This window comes from Pan paniscus, chromosome 3 (genome assembly GCF_029289425.2).
Source record: "Pan paniscus chromosome 3, NHGRI_mPanPan1-v2.0_pri, whole genome shotgun sequence".
NCBI lineage: Eukaryota > Metazoa > Chordata > Mammalia > Primates > Hominidae > Pan > Pan paniscus.
The window spans coordinates 61,670,961-61,691,224 of record NC_073252.2 but is presented as its reverse complement, the minus strand read 5'-3'; the positions used below and the strand labels follow the sequence as shown (position 1 = coordinate 61,691,224).

The 20,264-nt window shown below is 35.1% G+C and overlaps 1 protein-coding gene across 1 annotated transcript in view; it reads right to left on the bottom strand.

The window, feature by feature from the left end:
- LOC100984855 (transmembrane protease serine 11B-like protein) overlaps positions 1-17,746 on the bottom strand; it is a 35,583-nt gene extending 17,837 nt beyond the window's left edge. Inside the window, 2 exon segments of the mRNA XM_003810447.3 lie at positions 4,644-4,759; positions 17,715-17,746. Of these exon segments, the coding sequence (XP_003810495.3) occupies positions 4,644-4,759; positions 17,715-17,746 (148 nt within the window).
- Positions 17,747-20,264: the final 2,518 nt, after the last annotated feature.

Here is a 20,264-nt window from a genome sequence, read left to right as displayed (position 1 = left end):
TGGAGGTTGCAGTGAGCCAAGATCGTGCCACTTCACTCCAGCCTGGGTGAAAGAGCGAAACTCTGTCTCAAAAAAATAAATAAATGAAATAAAATAAAATAAAATGCTCAACATCATTAACCATCAGGGAAATGCGTATCAAAACCACAATGAAATATAATCTTACCCCAGTTAGAATGGCTGTTATAAAAAGACCAAAAATAACGAATGCTGGCAAGGATGTGGAGAAAAGGGAGCTCTTACACAATGTTGGTAGAGATTTTAAATTAATAGAGCCATTATGGAAAACAGTATGAAGTTTCTTCAAAAAGCTAGAAATAGAACTACCATATTGTCCAGCAATCTTACTACTGGGTATATACATATCCAAAGGAAAGAAAATTAGTTTGTCAAAAAGAAATCTTTGCTCTCATGTTTATTGCAGCACTATTCACAATAGCCCTAAGTGTCCATCAACAGATGAATAGGTAAAGAAAATGTGGCATATATACATCATGAGATACCATTCTGTCATAAAAAAAAGGAATCCTGTCATTTTCAGCAACATGAATGGGGGACATTAAATAAAATAAGCCAGGCAGGCACAGAAAGATAAATACTGCATGTTCACACTTACATGTAGAAGCTAAAAACTTTGATCTCATAGATGTAGAGAGTAGAATAGTGGTTACTAGAAGCTGGAAAGTGTAGGAGAAGGGGAATAGGAAGAGGTGTGTTAACAGATACAAAATCAAAATTACTGTTAGACAGGAGGAATAATTTCTTGTCTTCTAAAGCACTGTAGGATGACTATATTTAACAATAATTTATTATGTATTTTCAAATAGCTAGAAGAAAAAATGTTGAGTGTTCTCGACAAAAATAAATAGATAATATTTGAGGTGATGAATACATTAATTACCCTGACTTGATCATTACATATTGTATACATATATCTAAATATCATGCTAAACCTTACAAATATATACAATTACTATATGTCAATTTAAAAAAAAAACACTCCCTCAGCCTATAATCTACCCTCTAGGCCCACTTCTTACAGTATTTAGAAAACGTCTATCCCAAACTCCAAAGAGTAAATAGTAGTTACAAATAATGCAGTAGGGAACTTCGTAGATCTTGGAGGAAAAAAAGCCAAAAGGAAGAAAAAATATTTTTAAAAACTAGAAGAGGAATTACCAAGGGAACAAAAATGTGTTAACAGCTAATTCCAATGGTCCCAAAGATGCAGTATACAAAAGAATTAAACAATGTACAACCATTTAGTGAAGAAGACAAGTAAGCTGCAGAATTTAGTAAAGGAATGGCAGAGGAAAATAAGACTATCAGAGATAAAAGCCACATTGAGAAGAACAGATACAGATTTTTAAAAATCTTGTAACATGAGGACAGGCTTGAGCAAAACAAATAAAATAAAATTGAAAAGAGAAACTAAAACTGTTGAAGGAATAAACAATATGAAAGGAAAAGGAGGTCCAACAAATGCATAATTGGCGGCCCTGAAAAAAGAACTCAACAAAGAAGTTTAAATCTGTCGCTTTAAAGGGCCCATTTGTTCAAAGAAAAATTAAAGGATGAACAGAATACTAAGACTGAGTGGATTTGATGAATCTATAGCATAAATAATCTTGTGATGATTTGGCAGAAAAAAACAACAAAATAATTTACATTTCTATTTACAAATAGGAAATGGTCAGGATCTTTTCTTTGACAACACTAAATTTACAAAAATACAGTGGGAAAAGTTTACAAAGTTCTAAAGAAAAGATAATATAAACAAATACGTTTTTTGCTTATCTATTGTTATGCATGTAAAATCTCAGGAATTTCAGCAGCTCAAAATCTTATAAGAATGACTTCAAGAAGACCTATAACAAGCCTAGAGATTAGTCATAATAAGAAACTCAAGAATCAAGAACTTTCACTTAAAGATGATAAATTTAATAAATGCATCTATACGTGTTTCTTCCCCAAATCCCACTAAAATGATAGGAAAATTGTGTGGTTTGGGGTTTTAAAGAAGTTAACTCATAAAGACAATGATAATGGGAAAGGAGGCAACAACAGCATTGTGAAAGCTGGAGACAGGTGAGTAGTAATTCGCCTAACAGACTCAAGAAACCTAAAACCTTATATTGTAGTGGGAAAAGTAAAGGCATGTGCTGTCTTAAAAGAGCAGCTTAAATGGTACCAGGCAATCATGGAAGTAAGAATAGAAGAAGTGAAAATAAAACCAGAAAAATTGATTGAAACAACTAGCTCCCAGTGTCTTTCCCAACTGCTAAGGTTTTCAGACCATGGAGACTGAAACAGTTGAGGTCAGGTGCACCACACTCAAAATATCTATGCTGGAGTCTTCCCAACTTGACTACAGAAAGCTACCAGCAAATATTATATTCATGCAGAACAAGGGAAGAATTTTCCCCTGTCTAAGAATTCCGACCAATCCAAGAGAAAATACCTAAATATACTGGTAATTTAGGTTCTCTCAACAAAACATCTAACCAGATAGAACATCTGTAATAAAAACCATCACCAATAGGCACTTCCTTCAGTCAGGTCTTTGATTCCCAATCTTAAAAATTTGCAGACACCAAAGGATCAACATATATTTGAGAAAAGTGTGAAATAAGAAATATGACCAAAATAACCAAAGAAAACCTTGGAAGAAAAAGACTATTCAGGCAAAAAAAAATTTAAACATTATTATCCTCAGAGGAAGTGTAAGAAATACGATCACGATGTTATATAAAGGAACATTTAGATAATTAGACAGATATCTCCGAATTTAAATATATAATAACAGAAATAAGAAATCAATAGAAAGTTTAGAAAGTAAACTTGAGAAAATCAAGAACTTGATTTTTTTTTTTTTTTTTTTTGAGATGGAGTCTCACTCTGTTGCCAGTCTGGAGTACAGTGGTGCAATCTTGGCTCACTGGAACTTCTGCCTCCTGGGTTCAAGCAATTCTCCTGCCTCAGCCTCCCAAGTAGCTGGGACTAGAGGCACACACCACCATGCCCAGCTAATTTTTGTATTTTTAGTAGAGATGGCATTTCATCATGTTGGCCAGGATGGTCTCAATCTCCTGACCTCGTGATCCACCCGCCTTGGCCTCCCAAAGTGCTGGGATTACAGGCATGAGCCACCGCACCCAGCCAAGAAAGTGATTTTTTTTAAAAAGATGAAGAAATGAAAAACATAAAGGAAAAGATTAAAAAATTACATGTCATATTTAGGAGTCTCACTGTCAAAATAACAGGAGCTTCAGAAAGAGAGCATGAAGGACAGGAAATCAACAAAGACATAATCCAAGAAAATTTCCAGGAACTGAAGTACAATGAATTTTCAGGTTGACATAGCCCACTAAATGTCAGCACAACAGATGAAAATAAGATCTCCACTCTGTCACATTACCATGAAATTTCAAAATACTGTGGACAAAGAAAAAAAATCCAATGAGGTTTCAGAACATGAAGGACAGGGTAGAAAAGGTTTCCTCAAAGACTCTAGAATCAAAATGTCATCAGACTTCTTGACAGGAACTTTGAAGGCAATAAGACAACAGAGTATTAGCATCAAAATTCAGAGGAAAAATTGCTTTCCACTTAGAATATGATATTATTAATTAAGGTAAAGGGTAGAATTAAGACATTTTCAGGCACACAAGTTGGCAAAAATGTACACTTCCCAGCATAACCCTTTCCCAGAAAGCTCCTGGAGTATATACTCCACTACAGCTGAATGAATGCAATAATAAAAAAGAAATATGGAATTCAGGCATTAGGGTGTCAGATTCAACAGATAGTTGAAGGTAAATCTCAGGATGCTGCTAAAGGGAAATCCCAAAATGACTGGTATGTTGCCAGAGTATGAATGTGTACAGAACCTTCATTCTTCCGTAGTAGAAAGTGAACAGATGATGCCAACAATTGAAAAATTAGAACACAGCAATATTAAGAATCAAAGAATTGAAAGTGGTTGTGTTTGAGAAGTGGAAAACAGGGATAGTGAAGGAGGAGCTGTGTTTGCATAAGAAAAACTCTGAGTAACTATTTGATTATTTATGAGTACACTAACTTTGGAGGAAAAAAAACAACACCCAGGCGTAGCAATACCGTGAAGAAAGAGTTGATGATGAGTATATGCTCCATCTAAATATATATTCCAAACTAAACAACTGTAGCAACATTTATTACAGACCAGAACAAAGTGTTACAAATGTTGACAATGTAGTAAGAATAATATTGCTAACAAACTACTGAGAAGTGTAGGAGGAAAATGAAAAGTACAAATACATGATTTTCTTGTCTTTCATAGTAGGATATAAATGATATAATATCTAAAGTTAAAACATAGCATTTTTTAAAAATGACTCCAACTTTTCTTATGTTTTCCAAAGTCTATCTGTGCATTCATGTCTGTGTATGAATATCCATTATTTTATCTGTGTATAGTGAAAAAGATGTCTGCAATACAGTGTTTGACAAATGTTAGCAACGCTTATTTCTGTAATCTGTGGTTCCTGGTGCCATTTTAAAGGGAGATAATTCATTGTTTCCATTTTTTTTTTTTATCTTTTGTAGAAATTGAAATAAAGATTACAATAAAATGAAATAAATAAAATGTATTATTTACTAACCTACTGCCAGAAAATGAACCAGGAGACCAATAGTTATTCCAAAGATTGCCAACACTCCAAACACAAGAAGGGCAATCATCCATAGTGACACAGATGTACGGGAAGCCATGACTGGTCTGCAAGTAAAGGATGATATGAATATGAAGGCTCTATCAGAAATACCACAGTCATTTTAAATCTGTATTTCTTGTCTCCTGCTCGCCCCTAGAAACTCTACAATTCAGACACAATAGTAATAAAAGACATTTTAAAAAGGAGGAAGAAAGGGAGAGCAGAGGGAGGGAGGAAGAGTGAGAGGAAGAAACAAAGATTTAAAAAAATCAGCTTGCCTTAAAGCTTTTGATTGAACCTCTCTAAATCTGTTATGAGGTTACATTTAGGAGTATAGTGGTTGGTTACAAGTTATCGATACTTGGCACCTTGCTCCCTCCCATGGTCAAGGATTAGAAACAGAGTATCAGTAAGTGAAGATCTTGTCAGGTCAGAGGGGTGGGGAAGGGAAGGGAAATGTCTTAGAAGTTCTTTATGCCTAAGCCCATATTAATCTTTTAGAGTATGATCATGATCCTATATTATTTATTATGTCTTTATTTTATACAAAGAACATGTGCAAATATGAAGTGCTATACTGTGTTAGAGCACTGTCCATCTATCTTATTAGCTTATTTATTACTCTGTTTCAAAGAACTCTTTCGTAGAAAAGCATGTCGTGATGAATCTACAATGTCAGGTATTTTCACTATGTCTTGTTTAGGCAAAAATTTGTATTGAGAGCCTCAATCTCAGTTGAAATAAGGATCTGTGGGAGTTTTCTAGACAAAATGACATAGGAAGACATCTAGGAAGAGGGAACAACATGCAATGCTTAAAGAAAGACCAGCAATTCAATTTTGTTATGGCAAAGTGAGTCATGAATCATTCAAAGATGACCTCGGAGAGTATGATGGCTAATTTTATGTGTTAACTTTGGCTAGGCTGTGGTGCTGAGCTGTCTGGTCAAACACTACTTTAGATGTTGCTGTGAAGGTATTCTATAGCTGTAACTAACATTTATAATCAGTTGACTTTAAGTAAAGGAGGTTACCTTTAATAATGTGGGTGAACCTCTTCCAATCAGTTGAAGAACTTAAGAGCAAAAATGAAGGTTTCTGGGAGAAGAAAAAATTCTGCTTTGAGATGATAACATAAAAATCCTTCCCGAGTTCCAGACTGGCAACTTGTTCTATGGACTTCAGACTTTCAAACCACACAGTTGTGTGAGCCAATTCCTTAAAATAAACCTGTATGTGTATGTTTGTATATATGTGTGTATGTATATCTGTATCTTCTATTGGTTCTGTTTCCCGAGAAAACTGTGCCTGACATGAACAGAGAAGTAGGAGCAAGAATTATCCTTGATACCACACAAGGGTGTTGAGATTTTGACTTCTGCATTGAGGCTCTTTCAAGTGCAATTGGAGAGTGACCTTAATCAGAATCACCTGAGGTGATTAAACTGCAGATGGTGGAATCCTATTCCAGATCAAGTGAAATAGCGTTCCTGTAAGGGCCTGGAAATTTGCACTTTAATAATCCTGGTGATGCAGATTCTCACTACACTATACACTATCTTTATGGTAAAATACAGAAAGACTTTAATCTATGAAGGCACGTTGTCAGTTTTTTTTTCAGATATTTTTTTCAGATTAGAAGTAGCATGTGGGTGCACTGTGTATGATAGATTGGATTATAGAAAAAATAAATTGGGTTGATGATTTCAGGAATATAAGATCTTTTTTAAAATCCATCTTCTATTGATGTTTTTTCATTTTTCTAGAAAATGATTTCATACCATTTTTCTCCTCAAACCTCCAGCACCATCTGACTCATCCTCACTCCTAGTTGGTAACTGTAGTATTCCACTGAGAAAATGGAAGGCATCACTAAAGAATATTTACAATTCCATCATCATATTTCTGAACTTCTCTTCATCTGTGCCCCAAACTCTCTTTTCTTCAAGTTTCTATAAATAAACTGCACATGTCCCTGTCTTAGGCCAAACCTGCCACTATCTCCTCTCACTTTCCAACAAATAACCTATGTTCTAGACATTTCAAACCTTTTACAGCTCTATGGACACATAAGACTCATGTCTCTATGCCCTTGCACTCTCCGTTCCTTCACCTAAAATGTTCACCTCAAGTCTACCCTGTGAGCTTCCACTCAAATTTTATCACTCAACTCTGTCATATCCTTTTCATTGTAGTCTTCCATGGTCAACCATATTATGTCCTACGTTCATAGTATTTTTTAATTTTTACATTTCAGTCTTTTTACCTTTAGTTTTTAGCATGCTGTGATCTGGGACCACATGATTATTTGTTATTTTTTATATCCAGGATATTGCACAGTGGCTAGAATTAAAGGTAATTTTTGTTGAATAAGTGAATGAATAAAGATCAAGGGCAACTACATTTTGGAGGAAAGATCAGAGGGACCCAAGTTATGTAAAGCCTTCAGGGCTAGTCAAAAGAGTTTTGACTTTATCTTGTGGAATGACTAACATGAGGGCTTGTAGTTCTTAGGAAGATGAAATTGCAGGTAATATGCATGATATTAGTTGAAAGGAGGAAGAAAGTAAAAGAAAATCAATAAGGAAAGAGCCTATTCTATTCCACGGGACTGGAATGATGAGATTCTGGGTGATGAGAATTAGAAAGAAAGTAGGAATTCAAAAAAGTTTACAGGAGTAAAATATATGCAAGAACTTGGTAATTAGTTAACTGTATGGATAATGGACAAGGATATGTTAATGACACAAATTTGCCTCAAGAAGAAGGGGAGAATAAAATGAAATCTAGAAGAGATAAATTGGGGAGAAAAAAATTGTAAATTTTTCATATTTTGAGTTTGAGGAGCATTGAAATTTTCAGGAAACAATTGGAGATGTCAGACTCTTAGTTAAATGAGGACTGACACTTGGAAGTATAAATTTAGAAGTTATCTAAAAATAAGAGAGAATCAAGGCTGAGAAACTGGATCAGTGTGTCAGATGACTTATTATATTAAAAATTAGATAAAATCAGTATTTCTTTTTCCAAGGCAAACATTTGTTTTCATTCCAATGATGGCTAAATTATCTCAAACTTTTTATACCCTTCCTGAATGTCACAATCTTATTCTTTAGTATCTCTCAAATACCCTTAAATAATGAGCATTTTTTCCTCATTGTTAAATTTAAAATATTGTTGATCTTTTAATGATGTGTCGACACTTAGTTCATCTCATAAGCATTCAGCTCTACCAAAACTACCTTACTCACTGGTTGGTTCTCTAATCTCAACTCATCATTTTTTCACTTTTCTGTCTCCTGTGGACTCTTACTAATTACTTTTTTTCCTTAATCATTTTTTAATTGAGGATACATTTATACATTTCTTATTTTGGCTCGTTTTATTGTTAAGCTTTTAATTCAGAAAAGATCTTTGCAAAGATTTGGGCAAATGTTTTATTTTATCTCTACAGTTTGTTTTCAGAAGTTGTATTCTATAAGAACAAAAAAACCTAAATTTATTAAAATGTAATCAAATATGATGTTTTAGAATTCACCCAGACACTGTGGATTAAAGGTGAAAAACTGAAATGACTTCCTAATTTTCAACTTTATTTCATTAGAATTGCTATAGGATTTAATATTTTCATTCCTTATCCCGTTTTCCATATTGATTATCTCTTGTCACAACACAGATGATTCTCTGGGTTGTAGCTACCTTTAATTTGTAACCTAAAGACTTTATGACAATGACATAGATTAAATAGCTGCCTAAAAATGGCAAAGAAACTTCCCAAGTAGAAAGAATAACAGCTATTAGCCAATTTCTGGTAGTCCATACAACAAATTCTTCTGGAAAATCACATAAGGAATTACTCGGAGGGGGCACAGAATATAAATTATATTTTGCCATAAAAAAAAACTCCTGGATGTAAACTTCTCAATATTTCCTCTGCAAAAATCTAAAACATTGCCTTCTTCTGAGATGTTCCTCATTCTATTTGATAGGACTAACTCTAAGAAAAAATTTGAAATTGATAAAATGTGGTTTTGAAGTCTTTATTTCCACTTCTGGTATTTTTTTTTCTTTCTCTTAACTATTCATCAGGCACCCACATGCAAGCACAAAGTTCAATAAGATCTTCTCAAATGTACAAGCAAAGTAAACCATGTTTCTAAATCCCTCAATGTTCTGCTATGTAATCAGATTAATGCCTCATTCTGAGAAGCTAATCCCTGAATTAAGGCTTGAACCTTTCCCAGGTAACAAGGATTTATTCAAAAGAATGGCTTAATCTTTTGAAATCTTTCAGGTTAGAACTTCTCAGTATGAACTTGAAATCTTTCAGGTTAGAACTTCTCAGTATGAACTTGAAATCTTTCAGGTTAGAACTTCTCAGTATGAACTTGAAATCTTTCAGGTTAGAACTTCTCAGTGTCAGTATGATGAAAGAAAAGGTGGAGGTGCCTTAAAGGAAACAATATCCACTCAGCATAAAGGTGATGACTCCCTGGCAGGCAAAACAAAACAAAACAATCATGCTGTTTCTTTTCCACTTTTAAATGTGTTTGATCACTCTTTTATTGATAGATCAGAAATGTTGGTAATAAGAAAACATCAGGGTTATGAATAAAATAGCATCCTTAATAAAAAAGAAATAATCACACAACAAAAACCCTTTTACTTTACTTAAAGAAAAATTCTTAGTATATTCTATCACAGTGAATGTTCTCTGTCAAATCACATTTTCATATGAATACTGATATTGTGAATATATATATAAACACATACACACATATCTTAAAGGGTTCAACTATTGACTTAAAATACACATTTTAGAAAACTATTTGTGTAAGGTATGCACTTATATTTCATAGTTATCCAAACATTAAGTGTTATAAGTTAAATTCAGTTAATTTTGCTATATTTTATGTATATAGATGAAAACTCCTTGTGAGCTGAAAGTATGTTCTTAAAATTTTGCCGTTAATGATCGCTGTTCACTTATTGTGATAATTATCTAGTTAGATACTTTAAAAATAGATAACATGTGTAAATACATAATTATACGATTCTGGTTCATGAATATTTGACACTTAAAATATGTAGATTTACATATGGTTCAACAGAGAATACTTATGAAGCAATGATACTGTGAGATTCAACATAATATTCATGAAAGCCTTTAGAAAGCAAGAGTTGTTAAACAAATACAAGGAAATCCTAATCCTCATCACTATCAACAACAATTTAGCATTTGTTTTATATGAAAAGAAAATGTTCCCTCTGCTACCTGCTCTCTACAACAGTCACACATTCATATTAGTTTTCATTCACAGGAGGTTTAGCTGCACATTACCTTTCTGAAGCACTCCTCAAATCATTACAAAAAAACTATAGATTGCAAACACAAGTGTATATGACAGGTTTGTCTCCATGCAGCAAACCAAAAATGCTGTGGAAAAACTACAACTTTCTTACCCAAACTCAGTTGTTTTACTGCAGTCTTTGGGTGGGAGTCATATTGGGGAGATAGTGTTAATTCTATCGATGTCAGAATTTTAGGCAAGCAAATCTCAACTTACCTATACATAATGTGCTGATATAATGGCTGTTGAAGTAAATAAATATAAAGAAAAGTTCTGCACTTCTTTTGTCCTGATCAGCGCTTCTCTGGTAAATGTGCTAACCGCAATGATAATTGAGATTTTAAGGGCTGGGTAAAATAGCAAAAAACAATGAAAAGGAAACTTGTTTAACAAGTGTGATGACAGCTATGGATCTGTGATTTAAAGGAAGAAATGTAAATCCCCTTTGAGTTGGATACTTAGAAAAAAAAAATAGATATTACTTGGATTGGTCTTCTGAGAGGTCCACCCCCAAAATACCACCACAGATGGGTGAGTCAGTGTTCTGACTCAAGTTCCATCCATCCTTTCATGGCATAGAGCTCCTCCCCAGTAAAACCGACTGTATCTAACAGATCAGTCTTTGACAAATAACTTAAATGTAAATTGTCTTTATTTGATACAATTATTCTGCCACAGCAGTACTCATTTGAAACATGCTTAATCCAAAAATTCTCACTGAGGCTCTGCACATACTTTTGCAGAAATTGATTTACAGAGGGAGGTAGGTCTTAGAGTAAGAAACAGTTCTGTTTTAGAAATTCTTTATACGAAATGGAACTATTTAATCAAGAGTTATTTTACTAAGTGAATATAATTCAATATAATACCACTAAAAAGAAAAGAAACACTAAATAAAACTGCACATTTTTAATGGGTGCTAATAAGTGTATTTAAATTCATGTACATGTTTATAAAGAGATAAATAAATATATGAAAATATCTGGAAGGATTCGCAAAATAAGAATTACCTCAGAGAAGGAAAGAGACAAGAATTGGAAATGATGATAGGAAAAAATATTAGCCTGATCTATAGTGGGTTCATTTTCTTCACAAATATAATGTATTCATATATTCCATATGTAATTAAAAAGCAATTAAGAATACTTGTTGAATTGAAATAAAAGCTTATCCTTTGTATGGATCTGAGTAGGGAAAAAAGATAGAATTAGCAATAAAATTTAGCTTTTGGGGGTGTCAGGACAAAATTAATGTAAACTAAAAACAAACTGTATTTGTTGACTTTGTGAAACTTTCCGGACTGAGATGGTGTCTTAAAACAGTAGGCACACAATCTATGAGAATACAGTGGATAAAAAGTCTCACAAAAAGTGTGAGCCAGTTTTTAAAGCATAGTGAGAATATATCAGGGAAAAAAATGTCAGAGAAGGGCATCCCAGACTTGGAGTACACCACTTGGAAAGACACATAATAGCATGTTCTAGAAATCACAACTTATTGAGTGGTTGAAACATAGGCTACAGGCAAGGACATGATAGGACATAAAAAAGAAGCATGTAGCAGCCAGATCCTGATAGTGCATCTCATTTTTGTTCAGCTGGACACCATGACTACCTCCATGAAGCCAGCCACCAGTCCAGGACCGCAGAGATGAAAAAGAGTCCTTGAGGGGCTCACAGTCTAGTAGGAGATTCAGATGCATAATTTTTACACCTGTGGAAAGTGTAGTGACAGGTGTAAACCTGGGGCAACCTGGAGCCACCATCCTGGGGATATAAGGAAAGGCTGCCTGGTGGGAGTTACACCTGAACTGTGTTTTGAATAATGAATAGGAAGAGTAAGTCAAGCTTTTTATGGATTTGCAAGTCATAATAAAGAATATGGGTTTTATTCTTTAAGCGTGGTGAGATAGGGAGGTAAGGGGAGGAGTAGGAGTTTAAGCAGGAGATAGAGGTGCTGCCAGAATAATTCTCCATGATCATTAAGATGCTTGTTCTTGAAGAATGCTATTATAGTACATTAAGGATAGGTAGGAGGACTAACAATTCAGAATTCACATTTTCTTTTAAAACAAAAATGCCAGATTAATTTACAACATAGTACCTCTCTGGCTCTTAAGTTACCTTCTCTGATGATGGCTTAGTTTGATTTTTTAAAATCTTCTCTTTTTTTAATCAAATGCCTGGGAAAGGTAATGTGGGAATGCTCTCTCATTACTCTGGTTAGTGATTTCTGTCTCATTGAATGTTGTCTTTAGCAGATGAGATAAATCTGACTTAAAGAGCATAAATCTAAATTTATAAAACCTGAGGTGGTTATTTAATGGATTCTTGTATAACATGTATTCCTATATTTAGTGAAAATAAAGTTTTGTTTACTCAACCATGAGTGTCTATTGTGACAAATTTTAAATGAAGATAATTAATTTTTAAGGCAACAACACAAGAAAGTATAATATATTGGCCGAGTGCAGTGGCTCACTCATGCCTGTGATCCCAGCACTTTGGGAAGCCGAGGCAGGTGGATCACCTGAGGTCAGGAGTTCGAGACCAGCCTGGCCAACATAGTGAAACTCTGTCTCTACTAAAAATACAAAATTAGCCGGGCATGGTGGCACGCACCTGTAATCCCAGCTACTCTAAAGGCTGAGACGGGAGAATCACTTGAACTTGGGAGGTGGAAGTTGCAGTGAGACGAGATTGCACCATTGCACTCCAGCCCGGTCAAAAAAGCAAAGTTCCATCTCAAAAAATAAAATAAAGTAAAATAAAATAAATTTTAAAAATAAAGTTAATATAATTATTTAATTTTCACAATTAAGCATAATAATTATGCAGGACAACAACATATTCTAATATAATTGGATTATTTTGAAATCCATTATTCACTATGAACTGTAAGTCTGAAATGCCCTTAACACATATCATCATGAAATGTTTCAAAAACAGATTCTTCTGAAACTTTCTCCTGCATTGAAATTATGAAAAATAAAAACCGATAAGAAACTTTATTCACCACCATCTAGTAGCAGGCAGTACTTAGGGCATTTAACAACACATCTGGCACAATGGCCAAAAGCTAGTTTGTAATGTTATGGCACAGAAATTGTGCTCCAGTTGCATCATCTAGTGAAGATTTCTTTCAAAAATATAAATGAGAAATAATTACATTCAGTGGTGTGGGGTTAGTGTCTAACAACGAGGTCTTGATACCAGTGGGTGGGAGCTAATTAAAAACATTTGCCAATTTCCACAGTGTAAATACATCATGGTCAATTTCAAGCTATGTACATGACATCACTAACTATGAATTTAGGCAAGGATGAGCAGTAGCATTCTATTATATATCACCATCATATAGACACAACATATGCAAATAATCTCAAGACCATGAATACTAACGAAATGTAAAATAATGAAGACATAATGCATTTTGAGTATTTACTGCCTTTAATTTTTAACTATCGCTGTTTCACTCTGGCTCATATGATTATTGAAGTTTTAACACTCAGTTCTTGTACATTGCTGCAAGCCAAATTCAGCACATCATTGCTTCACTTTAATTATTAAAATTTGCAAATACTTCACAAGTTTGAATTTTTGAAAGGACTTATAAAAGTCTACACAGAGTACTCACATAAAGCTTTTATTTAAAAGTAAAGTATATGATAATTATACATTGTACACATGTATCAAAATAGCACATGTACTCCCAAAATATGTAGAAACTATTATATATCAATTAAAAATGTAAAAATAAGTAAAGAAAGCAAAGCAGCAAGAGAAAGAGTATAGGCAAGTGTTAGGGGAGCCAAGAGATATACAGGTGCAAATGCCCCATGGTCCTTATTCATACATACACACATTTCGTCTCCAGATTGAACCACCAGAATCAGTGTGATGAATCTCAACTTCATGAACACTCAAGGCAGAAGTTCTCAGTAGGATCTTGGGTCAGTAAAACAAAATGGCCCAGAGGTTGCTAGGAGAGTTTCAGACTTTAAACCTCACATAAATCTCACTGGACTTATTTTGGCCAAGAGCCAAAGCTAAGCAACTTTTTTCCCAAAGAAAAGTATTCCCAAAGAAAAGGATAGAGTTTTCCCAGTCCAGCTGTATATTAACTCTATCCTATGCAAAATCAAATAACGAAATTAACAAAAAATAATATTTCAAATATTTGTTACTCAGGATGATTCCACGTCCATGCTTTTGAAATGTAGAAGACTGAGAAAAGATGAACAATTCTATTTTGACATACTAATAGAAACTGCCTATTAGATTTTCACATGGAAATTTTAGAGATATGCCACTGAAGGTTCAGGGAGATGGCAAAACGTGACTTCTAAAGCTACAATTAGAACACTTGGAAGTGGAGGCAGAGAGTTGGTATTGAAAGCCATTGAACTGGCATGTGTGGTGGCTCATGCTTGTAATCCCAGCACTTTGGGAGGCTGAAGTGGGTGGATCACCTGAGGTCAGGAGTTCAAGACCAGCCTAGCCAACATGGTGAAATCCTGTCTCTACAAAAAAAACAAAAAATTAGCCGGGCATAGTGGCAGGCACCTGTAATCCCAGCTACTCAGGAGGCTGAGGCACGAGAATTGCTTGAACCCAGGAGGCAGAGGTTGCAGTGAGCCAAGATCACACCATTGCATTCCAGCCTGGGCAACAAGAGTGAAACTCTGTCTCAAAAAGAAAAAAAAAAAGAAAAAAAGAAAGTCATCGAACTGGATAAGATCACTTAGGGTATGAGTATAAGTAGAGAAGAGGAGAGATATGAGCCTGAGCTCTGGGACAGTCCAACATCTAAAGTTGGGGAAGATGTGGAAGATCCAGCAGAAAAACTGAGAAGAAATTGCTAATGACATAGAAAGATTGCCATAAAAGATTTTTTTTTCTGGAAGCCAGATAAAGAAAGTGTTTCCATAAAAAATGATCAACAATGCTAAATGTTATTGATAGATTAATTAAAGGAAGAATTGAGAACTGAGCATTGGAATGGCAACACAAAACTCATTGGTGACCATGACTAATGCAGTTTTTGAGGAACATCTGAGTCAATATTTGGAGTGAGTTTGAGAGGGAATGAATGGAAAGGAGGTAAGGACAGCACTTTGAACTAGTTTCACAAAGAAACATAGCAGGAGAAGATGTAGGGTTAAAAAATAAGTATGTTTTTATCTGGAGGATATTGCAGAAGTTACTGTGTCTATGGAAATGATCCAGTATAGAGGGGAAAATTGATGACATAAACAGGGATGGGCAACAGTTATAGAAATAAAATCTTTGAGAAGGTGAGTACAGGTGGGTTCTTAGCACAAGGGGAGAGTTTGGCCTTAGAGTGGTGTACAAACAGTTAATCCATTGTAACAAAAAGGAGGATAGATGACAATAACAGCTAACATCTATCTTGCATTTTCTATGTGTTCTAAGTACATTACTTTTAACTCCTTGAATACTCCAAAACAACACCATGAAGTAGATATCATTCTTATCCCCATATCACATCAAAGAAACTGAGGCATAGTAATTTTAAATAATTCGACCAAAGTCACCCATCTTGTACATGGCAAACCAGCGTTTGCACAAAGGCTGTTTAGCTCAAGTTCAGTTACCTATACTGCCCTTTGAGAAGCAAGTAGATTTGTAGATTTTTATGATAAGTGCCAGTAGAAACTCTCATCTGGTTCCTCTTGTTTTCTTGGTGAAACAATGAGCATGATCATCAGGTGAGTGTAAGGAGGAGAAAAAGACAGTGTTGGAGTTAAGAGCAGGAGAGAAGTGAATGAGTTATTTAGGAGAATAAGAGGGAGTTTTGGCTAAGGAAGTGCAAAAGGATTTTCAAAGAGCATTAAGGATATAACTGAGGTTCATGACTATGATTTTAAAGAGTAGCCAGCATGATGTGTGTTTTTCTCCAGCTGCAGTCAACAACTATGGTACATGCACTAAAAAGTTGAAGAGTTGGACTGAACCGTGTTTGTGGTTTTGCCGAGCTAGATAGTGAATGGGGAGATGGGGCAGGGGCAGTGAGTGTAGATGTCATGACTGATCACAGTAGTTAAGTCATAACAAATGGCAAATGACAAGCTCAATGAGGAGAATATGAAGATATTTTCAGGTATGCCAAAAAATAAAAATAAAAATTCCAGTCAATGGAAAACAGCTTCTAGCAGGCTTTGAGCCATTAGACCAATATCTAAGACCAAATTTTTATTTTATTTTATTTTATTTTGAGATGGAGTCTCGCTCTGGCTGGAGTGCAGTGGCGCAATCTCGGCTCACTGCAAGCTCCGCCTCCGGGGTTCACGCCATTCTCCTGCCTCAGCCACCCGAGTAGCTGGGACTACAGGCGCCTGCCACCACACCCGGCTAATTTTTTGTATTTTTTAGGAGAGACGGGGTTTTCACTGTGTTAGTCAGGATGGTCTCGATCTCCTGACATCCTGATCCGCCCGCCTTGGCCTCCCAAAGTGCTGGGGTTACAGGTGTGAGCCACCGCACCCTGCCTCTAAGACCAAATTTTTAAAAATAAACTTAAAAACATTTTTAGATACTTTTCATCACTTCGTCTCTTCTTTTCTGATTCATTTTTCAGTGAAAACATTCTTCGAAAGCGTTAATATAAAAGTCTGTGTTGCATAACAAAATACTGCCTTATGAGTTAAAAAAGAGTTCTCATACACTGATAAGTTGGAGATGTTTCTAGGGTAGACACAATCCTTGAACAAGGAAGTCACTTTCAAAAATTCCTTATTAAAGCCTAAACTGGTTGGTTAATTGGAGGCTTCACAAGAAGGAGGGAACAACCTTGTCAACTTTGTGCTATCATATATGGCATTAATTTTTTTTTCAATCTTTAAAAAAATGCCATTTTAATTAGCACTACATTCACAAAAAGATCTTGGCTTATGCTTCATAGTGCACAAGACTATATCCATATCTTATATCACAAACAGTTTCATATTTCAAACACATAATTTTTTATGTTTCTCAAGAACATATGGACATTTATTAATAGCTGTGGTCCCGCTAGTCAGTAATGGTATGCTCTTTCTCAAATTCTTGCTCAATGGACTCCTTCAAAATGGACTTCAACTTCCCCTACTTAAAAACAGGAAGAAAGAATTAAATTAGTCTAAGTTGTTTTTTGTTTTATTTTGTTTTGTTTTGTTTTGTTCTGCTTAGCTGGGGAATGGGGGGAGCGTAAAATATCTCCTTAATCACTCATCTCTGGTTTCTTTTCCATACCACTTATGAGTAGTAAAAGTATTTTATTTGAGAAAATCTTTTACTTTTTAATAAAATGGTGACTAATTTTGTAATGCAAATAATGATACTTTTGTCAATTTAGCATTTTAATTTTCATGCATTGTGATTAGTGTTGTTGGTTTTATTTCTCAAGGCAGACCTCTAATTCTTTGTTTGTGTGAACTTCTCAATGTACTGTTAACATCGGAAGGCCACGATGGTGCAGTCTATTACTACCAAAAAGAAAAAAAAAACACTTACTTTTAGCTGACCCGTCATACATACAGTCCATATAAAAGTGAAGATTCTAAGTTGTTAAGACTGAAGTAAAGGCTACTATTGCACCCCATAAAGAATGCACCTTTGGCTGAATAATAACTGCTTTACCTTATGCAACTTGCCCCAGCTGCTCCTTACCTCCACACCAAGCCTGGAGATAGGCCACTCATGCTATCATATCCCTCCTTGTTCAACCAGGAAGCCTCAATCTTGAGAAATCTTCACGCTTCATTTCTTTCTCATGGACCCCTTAGTCTCACAAATTCTCTTCCTCCACCAATCTCCCATCCTCCTCCAAATTCCTGTCCACCCTTTCCTTCCAATCACTTTCCTCTTTCTTCCATATTGGGGTTATTACTCATTCAGTTCCATTTGTTTTCCCTCTGGAAGAAGCAAGGGACAGACTGTGATTCAACTCATGATGTCGGGGATAAATTAAATGCTTGTAAACATCTGACTTCTGAATTAACTATCTACAAGACAAGGAAATCATTATACAGCCTGCAATACCTTTGACCTCTTAGTAATATTAACTTTGTTCTACTTTGGGTTGCACTATAAAAGGATGTCTTCTGTTATCCTACCAAGGTATATTCCTAGCCCAAGGAAAAGGATGAATATGTGCTCATTTCTTACTAGGACAGCTGCAGTAGCTTTCTAACCAGTCTGCCTGCATTCTGTGCTCTTCACCCCCACTCCAGCCCATTCTCTTCATCAAAGTTACATAATCTTTTCAAAGTGTACATTAGATTATCTCACTCCCTTTGCTTGGAAAACTCCTGGGCCTCCCGTTGCAGTTAGAATGAAAATTCAAGGTCTTTACCATGGCTTACCAAGCAGTACTTGACTTGGCCCCCATCTACCTCCTCCATCTTCTCCCCTACCATCTCTCATTTATCCATGGGGTTTCAATCACATTGGCCTTCTTTCTGCTGCACATATCCACCTCACTTTTCTCTCTCTCTCTCTGGATCTTATACTTGTTCCCTTTGGGTATCTTTTCTTTCATATGTTTTCCATGTTTTGGCTTTTCATCCTTTAGGTACAGCTCAAATGGCTACCCCCTCAGAGATGTCATTCAGACTTCCCAATCTAAAGTATAGCTTACCTGCTCCATCATTTTCTATCACATTACTTTTTATTTCCTTTATAACATTTATCATAATCCAAAATTATCGTATTTATGTGTTTACTGCCTATCTTTATTCACTAAATGTGGTATCCTTGAAGGAAGACATTGTATCTATACCTGACATTTCCTGAAACACACTAGGGACTCAATAAATACATGTGGCTGGCCTGAAACAGAAGTGAGGAGAGAAAGACACCATCTTGTCACAGATGGTTATAGATTTGCTTGATGTCAATATGAATATCATTTGAGCCATACTTTATAGTAAAGAATAAAAGAGTAACTCCACAAACAAATGAAGAAAGGAGTACTTTTTTAGTTTATTTTAATGACTTTAAGTTTTTGGTGACTTTTACATTTGGAAAATTACATAAGGTAAATTATTTGTAGAGATTACAAAGTTAGCCATCCATATGATTGCACTTTTACTATAAGGAGATGCCACACAGTTCTCTGCCCTTGATGACCTCATATTATTTTTGCTGCAAGAGAAAGCAAACAAATGACAAAAGATGAATATGAAGGCAATGGAAAATGTTATATAAATAATTCCCACTCAAAAGTCATTCTTTAATTCCTGACAAATTTTGGAAGTCAACTCAATGAGGACAAATTTGTGTAAGGATAAATTTGTCAACTTATCACAGATGATGGAGAGTGACTTTAACCAAATCATTTCTCTTCTCTGGTCTTCAGTTTCTTGATCTGTAAATTGAAAGACTCAGTGTAGCTGGAGCTCTGATACTCCGTCTTCACTGCAAGATTGCATGATTTTATGAGGTACATGAATCATTTCACATATAAGTAAAAAAGTAATGTACACTTTTGCACTTATTCCAGTTAACAAAATGAAATTATAATTGATATAATAAAAAGTAACTCATTTGATAAATCCCCTATATATGTTCTCATAGTTTCAAAATTTATATTTTATTTTCTTTTGATTCTGGAAAACAAATTAAGGTCAATTCTGAATATAATGGTAAAATGAATCACAACTCAGCTATTAAGAAAAATTATATATTAGCCTTCTTTATTTTCTTCCCTCCTTTTTTTTTTTTTTTTTTTTTGAGACAGGGTCTCACTCTGTTGCCCAGGCTGGAGTGCAGTGGTGGCGCAATCACAAATCACCACAGCCTCAACCTGCTGGGCTCAAGCAATCCTACCACCTCAGCCTCCTGAATAGCTGGGACTATAGGTGCACGCCACCATGCCTAGCTAATTTTTGTATTTTTTGAACACGGATTTAGCCATGTTTCCCAGGCTGCCCTCAAACTCCTGGGCTCAAGCAATCCGCCTACCTCGGCCTCTCAAAGTGCTAGGATTACAGGCATGAGCCACTACACCTGGCCTCTTCCTATCTCTTACATTAATTTAAAAGATTAATAAATGCATGGACAGTGTTTTAGATATAATAAAATATTAATAAAGACATTTATATTTTTATATATAATAAAATGATTAGTTTACCAACAATCAAAATAAAAAGATCCCAAAGCCGCAGATAAGGATAGCCTGCAGTGGTCTTTATGTTCCTTTGTATAATTCCTTTTTTT